This window comes from Carlito syrichta, unplaced genomic scaffold, assembly GCF_000164805.1.
Source record: "Carlito syrichta isolate Samal-C Ts95f unplaced genomic scaffold, Tarsius_syrichta-2.0.1 Scaffold305706, whole genome shotgun sequence".
In the NCBI taxonomy this organism is placed as follows: Eukaryota; Metazoa; Chordata; class Mammalia; order Primates; family Tarsiidae; genus Carlito; species Carlito syrichta.
In genome coordinates this window covers 91,350-98,550 of record NW_007249802.1, presented here as the reverse complement: position 1 = coordinate 98,550, position 7,201 = coordinate 91,350, and the positions used below count along the sequence as shown (strand labels likewise).

The 7,201-nt window shown below is 51.2% G+C and overlaps 1 protein-coding gene across 2 annotated transcripts in view; it reads right to left on the bottom strand.

The window, feature by feature from the left end:
- Nucleotides 1-5,609: 5,609 nt before the first annotated feature.
- Nucleotides 5,610-7,201, bottom strand: part of EEF1G (eukaryotic translation elongation factor 1 gamma) — a 14,383-nt gene continuing 12,791 nt past the window's right edge. For both annotated transcript variants that reach the window (XM_008062459.2, XM_008062460.2), the window contains exons 8-10: nucleotides 6,294-6,466; nucleotides 6,079-6,203; nucleotides 5,610-5,846 (exon numbers count right to left, since the gene is read on the bottom strand). In XM_008062459.2, coding sequence (XP_008060650.1) covers nucleotides 5,688-5,846; nucleotides 6,079-6,203; nucleotides 6,294-6,466 — 457 coding nt within the window. In that variant the 3' untranslated portion in view covers nucleotides 5,610-5,687. The remainder of the gene's footprint in view (nucleotides 5,847-6,078; nucleotides 6,204-6,293; nucleotides 6,467-7,201) is intronic.

Here is a 7,201-nt window from a genome sequence, read left to right as displayed (position 1 = left end):
TTCAGTAAGGAGTTCCTGAGTTACTCAAATCAGAGAGCCCTGATACCTGGAAACTCTCCCATTACACTCAGTCCTAATGAAATCTTCGGGCCCAAGCAGAACCCAAGTTACAGCTGGCTAAAGAACAAAACACACGTGGTTCTGTCTCCAGAGTACCATCTGGGAGGAAAGATGGCAAAGAAAGACTGTCCAGGCAGGCAAAAGGGAATGGAAGTGGGCCAGGAGAGGGGGCAGGTGAACACACCGGCCATGGCCGGATTCTAGGCAGTAGTGGGAGACACGGTTGCAGGTATGGGACGTGGACCTGAGATTAAGGAAAAGTAGTGACAAAACGTGACTGCATGAGACTGCAAAGGAAGGAGGGAGGGAGAGAGAGACAACAGAAGAGCTTAGCCCTGAATGCAGACTGGGCGAGCTTAGTCGTAAATAGGAGCTGAGGGAGGGAGACTGAGTGAATGGAGCAGCCAACGCCCTGCTGGCTCCCCTCCCCAGCAGGGAGCAGGGAGGGAGGGGCCGAGAAAGAGGGGACCACCACCTCCTCACTCCTTTCTTGGAATCTGCTTTTCTCTTGTCTTCCCACTTCCTCTGCCTTTCCCTGAGTTTCCTGGGGAAAGAGGGACCAGTCTGAGTTTTCCTCCCTCCTCTGCTTACACTCCCCAAGTCCAGTTTAAGGAGATCAGGCTGCGCAGGGAAGGAAGGGCCCAGACTGCCCAGAGCCTGAGTCACCACATAGTTGAGGTTCCTGTCACTCGAAGTCCCGCCTCTGCTACACCCTGTGCCCTCTGCTCGCCCCAGGACTTGGATCGCTACAGCTGACCCTGCCCCAGGGCTGGCTCTACTTCTCTGCTTCTTAGCACTGAGCTCCCAGCCCCTGGAAGCCTTTAGATGCCTCTCCCGGCTCCTCCACACCTGGTGTGCTGTGTCCGCCATACTTCCTCAGCTTTTAAGGAAAGCATTCCCCTGTTCCTCTCAGGAGCCAAAGTGGCTCAGTGAATGGCTGCAAGGATTGTAGGAAGGCTTGGCTGTACCCTTGATAAGTCACTTCCCCTTTCTGGGCTCCAGTTTCCTCACTGGTAAAATGAAGGATGATTAGAGATGCCCTTTCTGGCAATTTCCTGCACGAGGAACATTCTGTAAGTCTGAGTCAAAGAGATGGACAGCTGCTATTGAAGAGTGGGATAAAAGGGGTGGGAGGGTGGGGCAGGATAGCCAACACCCTAGGCAACTCAGTGACTCAGGTCTCACACGGAGGAGGACTGGCCAGAAAGCACCCCACAGCTTCCCTGTGAGTCAGGGGAAATGCGGATCTTCCTGAAGGATGCCTGGCCAGGGTTCCGCTACAACCATCTCCCCTCACACCTAGAAAGTCTTCAAGCCCAGGGCAACCCCCACTTCCTGGGATGTGTGCCCTAAGCTCGTCATTCTCCGGCCCCACTTTCCCCAGCCCCACCCCCATGGCCTGCTCAGCTGCTTTGCCCCTCCTGCCTGACCTTGGCAGCCCTTCTTCCCTCAACTCTACAGCCCTCCTTACCCATGACAGCTCCCCCTGCCCTACTGTGTTCCCTCGTTTACCTCTTGGCTCTGCCCATCCTCACTCTCCACCCCCTCCCAGCAGAGCCAGCCAGATGATTGCAAAAGGGCTGAGCCAGCAGAGCGGCCTTCACATGACAGCTGTTCCTGCTGCGGAGGGGAGGGGGCAGCTGGAAGTAGAGGCACACTTCATGGGAGATCCTATCAGAAATAGCCCCAAGCCCCGAGTGGCCATCCAGCGGAGCTGCACACCCACTGCCCATTGTGTTAAAAAGGTAGAGTCCATAGGCTTCCCTTGGAATCCTGAAGAAATCAAGAAAACAAAAAAGGAAGAAGGGAGGAGCAACAGAGAAGAAAAGAGCCCAGGAACATTGAGGGTCACCAGGGACATCTTTGCCACTGAGCCACTACCACCTGCCCACGGCATTCTCCCGCTATGAGATTCAAGCGAATCAAGTGCTACTCGCCAGCACCCCCCACTCCACCCATCCCTTGGGTGCTGAGGCACTGGGACACCCCTGTAAACGACAGCCTCCTCTGGGAGCTATGCCAGCCTGACTAGAGCAAACAGACAGGAGCAGGTGGCATATTTTCTCTAACCTTTCAGGAGCGCCAATGTTTCAGCTCCACTGCATCAGGCAAAGAGAACAGGGTGGGAACCCCAAATTACATTCAGAGGACCACAGCAAGCTGGGGAAGTTACGGTGCCCTGTAGGCACACTGGTTGGGGAGCAAAAGCACCTACAAAAATTCATTTGATGTGTGTGGAGGGAAAGTTCTGAGGTAAGGACAAAGTGCCGGTTGCCATGAAAACCACAGTATTAATTTCAGAAATGACTGGGCGGAACCTCCAAAGCACTTCATTCCTTTCCCTTCAACATTCTGGTCCCCCGCCCCTTGCAAAAGGGGAAGTGGCACATTTGGGGCATGTGGGCAGCTGGTGGGCTGGGTCTGACCCAGGGAGAGCAGCAGCTGTCCAGCTCCAGCTCAAAGCAGACATGAAAAAAATGAGACACTCTAGATCTTTCTTGGAAGAGATTTAGACTTTTAACTTTTTAATAAGTGACTTAAGCAGAAGAGCCAAGGAAGCTAAAATAAATAGCTGCTTATAACCAGTATCTACCAGTTTATCTACAAATTAACCAAGTCTCAGCCCTTCCAATTCACACTCCAGGCTCTGTAAAGATTTTATCTGAGTCAACTGCAACCCTGAGCCCGACACCACCTCCAGTTTCTTCCAACCTCCCTTTCTGAAGGTTCTGAGATTTTGCCCAGTAAGGGGTAAAATAATAGCCTCTTCTTTCCCTTATGCTGTTTTCCAAGATCATGCTCTGTTCTCAATCCCTGATCCATTCACAACACTCCCTTCCCTTCCCCCCCACCCCCAGCCTCTGTGGCACATGCTGGACTGTTGGCATCAAGACCACCAGCTCTAGGTGGTGCTTGGGTGGCACAAGGCTCCTTGGCACCTAGAGAAAACTTCCTAGCAGCCAGAGATATCTGCAGGCACAGACTCTGATTGGCTGCCCAGCAGGGAAAGGCCAGGTTCCAGCCAACCATGCGGGGGCCCAGCTGGGATGGGTGGAGGGGGGAGGCAAGAGTCCCCAGTGCAGTGACTCAGGCCTCCCCAGGGCAGGGCAGGGACAGAAAGAACTCCAGATGTGCTTCCCTTTTTTTCCTGCCCTGTCTGCCACTAGAAGCTCCCGTTAACCTCTTCTCTGCCCACCATAGCAAAGAGGTCTGCCCATCCACCCTCAACAGCCCAGCCTTCCTAGGCCCACAACCTCTCCCCTTGGGGGTACTACCTTACCTCCCACTTGTACTGGCCCTCCCCAAAGTGCAAGTTTGGTCTCCTGCAACAACCTGGCTATCTTTACTCTGCACCCTACAGCCAGAGCTAGAGGCAGGGGAGGCAGGATGTGTAGATGAGTCACTCTTCCTGCAGGTTCAGAGGGAGGTTAGGTGGTGAGGGTCCGCCCCATCCCCCACCCAGACCTGCCCAGTCCACATGGGCTGCCAGGCCCACTGCTGCTGCTCGGTCCACCCAGCAGAACCCCACCCTTCACAGTTGGGCCTCCCTCCTGCGCCTCAGACCTGCCCCTCAAACCTAAATCTATTTGTCCAACTTTACCTCTCCTGCCACTAAGATTTTTAAGGTCTTAGCCTCCTCAGTAGCTAGGATTACAGATGCATACCACCACACCAAGCTACTTTTGTAGAGATGGGGTCTCACTATGGTGCCTAGGCTGGTCTCAATCTCAGCCTCAAATGATCCTTCAACCTTGGCTTCCAAAAAGTACTAGGGACTGGAAAGAGTAACACCATGATAGTGTTGGTCACACAAGAACAGAAGGGGGTGTGGTACAAAATGGAACTTGGGAGGAGTCTGACAGGTTTGGCGAGGCCCTAGACTCAAGCTAAGGGCACATCTCAAGCCAGCATCTAGCACTTTTTAGAGATGGGGTCTCACTATGTACCCAGGCTGGAGTGCAGTGGCTATTCACAGGTGGAATCATAGCTCACTGCAACCTCGGGACTCCTAGCCTTGAGGTATCCTCCCCGCTCAGCCTCCCAAGTAGCTACAAATACTTGGGAGCTGGGAATACGCCTCCACACCTTGCTACATCTAGCACTGTCAGAACCAAGGAGAGCCCAGAATGCTCAGAAGAAAGGAATCAGGTTTGGACCCAGCTCAAGATGAGTTGCCAGGGAACAGAGTCCGAGCAAGAACGAACCCATCCTCACCCATCTGGGTTTGAAACCACAACTTTTATCTGCCCCATTTCACAGAATTCCAACTGCAGGTCAAAGTGCTCAGCTACAGATGACAGCCCTATTCCCTCCCAAGCTTCCAGTCCCTTGTGTGCACCTGGTAAGGTCACCTTCTCCCCCTCCCAAGCAAAGAGCCTTCTTGTGTGTCTGGACTAGGGGTGGCTTACAAAACCGTAAGCCCAGGCACCAAAGGCAGTCATGACTGTTTCTGCCTATACCTAAAATTGTGATTCAAACTCGAAGTTTCCAATTTCACCTGAGCTATTAAATTTACAGGGAGATCTTCATTGCTCTTCAGAAAGAAACAAACAGAAGGGCAAAAATCTCTGAAAAGGGCATAATAATATAAACATTAAGTTCAAAGGGGAAGAGTAACCATTGGTTCTAAGCAGGGTATCATGACTACTAAACAGTCTAGGAGGCAGCAGGGTGTGAGTAAAGGCTTCAAGAATGACATCCAAACTGGATACATCTGTAGTTCCAGCTACTTGGGAGGCTGAGGCAGGAGGATGGATTACTTGAGTGTAGGACAAGGCTACAGTGAGCTATTGATTGTGCCTGTGAATAGCCACTGCACTCCAGCCTTAGCAACACAGTAAGACCCTGTCTCTAAATAAAGTTTAGTTTTAAATTATTTCCCCTGACCCATTCCCATTTCTACAAAAAAACCACTAACTAAATAAAGTGACAACTGCTGGATTCAAAATGTCTCTACCACTTATGGCAGCTATTTTCTGCCCTTACTGGGAAAAGTCTTGAAATCTAGTCCCTAAACCTAGTTATGCTGAGTGTGGTGACTCACACCTGTAATCCCAGCACTTTGGGAGGCCAAGGCAAGAGGATTGCCTGAACCCAGGGGTTTGAGACCACCCGAGGTGGCGAGACCTCATCTTTACAATAAATCAAGAAAAATTAGCCAGGTGCAGTGGTACAAGCCTGTAGTTCCAGCTACTTCCAAGGCTGAGGCCAAAGTATTGCCTGAGCCCAGTAAGTCAAGGCTGTGGTAGCTGCAAGTATGCCACTGCACTCCAGCCTAGGCAACAAGTGAGACTCTGACTCAAAAAAAAAAAAAAGGTAGTTACAAAGTTCCATATTACTACCCACCCAAACAGTTTCAACCTTTCCTAGTTAGAAAACAGTCATCACCACAGGTGGCAGGGCAATAAAATCACAACTGAGAACAGGTCTCGATTTCTGTCTTCTGAAATCTTCTTTCCTGCAGACATAGGAAACGCCCTGCTTCAATGTATCTATTCACTCCCCTTTGAAGAAGGCACCACTCACAAAGGAGGCAGGACAGGAAAAGCTTCAATGTTCAGTTTCCTTTAATGACCCCCATCTCCCTGAATGGCAGGTGCAGGCAGCTAGGCGATGGCAAGAGAAGTTCACTTGAAGATCTTGCCCTGATTGAAGGCTTTGCCCACATGCTGGAAGGTCCCCTCCCAGGAAAAGTACTCTTGCACCAGTGTCTGGGCCTCCTCGCTGCCAGGATCCAGTTTCCGCCATGTATATGACTCGTAGTCCACCTGCCAATCTGGACTCAGCTGGGGACAAAAAGTCAGCAAAGTATGTGGTCAGATTACAGGATACTATCCCACACCTGTGTTACTTCCAACTCAAACATGTGTCATCAGATCCCAAGACTCCTGTGAATGGGAACAGCACCTTTCTATACACATTACCGATCTCTCCTGAATGCCTCTCTGCCCAGGCATAAAACAGTGATTCTCATATCTCTGCCCTACCCTAGAGACTCCTCCCTTCCACCTTCCTCACCGGAAAGGCAAGCTCCTGGCCTCGAAAGACCCAGACTCCTGAAATGGAGCTGCTATTGTTGGTTCCAAAGAGGATGACACTGGCAAAGGCATTCTTCCTCAGCTTGTCCAATCGCTGGAACATTCCTGAAGAGGCAAGGGAGAACATTCAGCCTTTGGAATCACATCACCCACTAATTTTTTCTCCTTTCTCTTTCAGACCCATCCTCTTCTTACCAGTGATGAGGTTGCAACTCATAAAGGTCTGGGTGAGCTCTTCAGGGAAGCGGTACTCAGAATACCACAGGGACCAGCCATCCTTATCAAAGTGCTCCCAAAAATATGGCAGTGCCACAGTGTGTGTGTCCTCGTTGGAGTACTTGCGCTTAAATTCATCCAACACAAAGGTACTAAGAGGAAGAAAGTGAAAGGTCAATAAGGAGAACGGTTGCCAAACTCAGAGAAGCTGAGGATGCTTTCACTCAAGATTTACTGGTTTAAAAGGAGCAGTCACTGTGCTGGCAGCTGTGTATACCCTAATAAGAGAGCGGAAAGGATATCGACAGGGGCCTACGACTTCCCTCTGTGTAAGTATGCCAGGCACATAGAGGGTGCCACCCAAAGGGGCCCTCCTGAGATCTGCCCCAGGAAGGGCATAGCTAACTGCTGCCCCCAGGTGGAGACACAGCATGAGGACTCTCATTTCTGTTCAGCCTCTGAAGGGGGCTGTTTCCCATGAGCCACATTCAGTCACCGACTCATCCAAGTCTCTTCCTCTCCTCGCCCATCACATGGGCCTCTTCAGGTTACACAAGCTGTAACAGGAATGCAAGCAGGAAATATCTTCAAAGGGCTGCCACCCCAAATCTTACATCCATGCCCTTTAGCCCCTTCTCTGCCCAGAAACAAGTTTTGATGCTGAAGAGTCCTTCAGCTGAGGTTGCCTTAGAAGCAATCTGGCTTGCTGAGCCAAGAATGCCAGCAACAATATGGGAAAGGTCACTTCCCCATGGTCGGGATTCTATTTTATTTCTTTTTTTTTTTTTGAGTTGGGGTCTCACTCTGTCACCCAGACTGGAGTGCTTCCGGCCACCGCAGCCTCGACCTGCTGGGCTCTGGTAATCCTTCTGCCTCAGCCTTCCAAG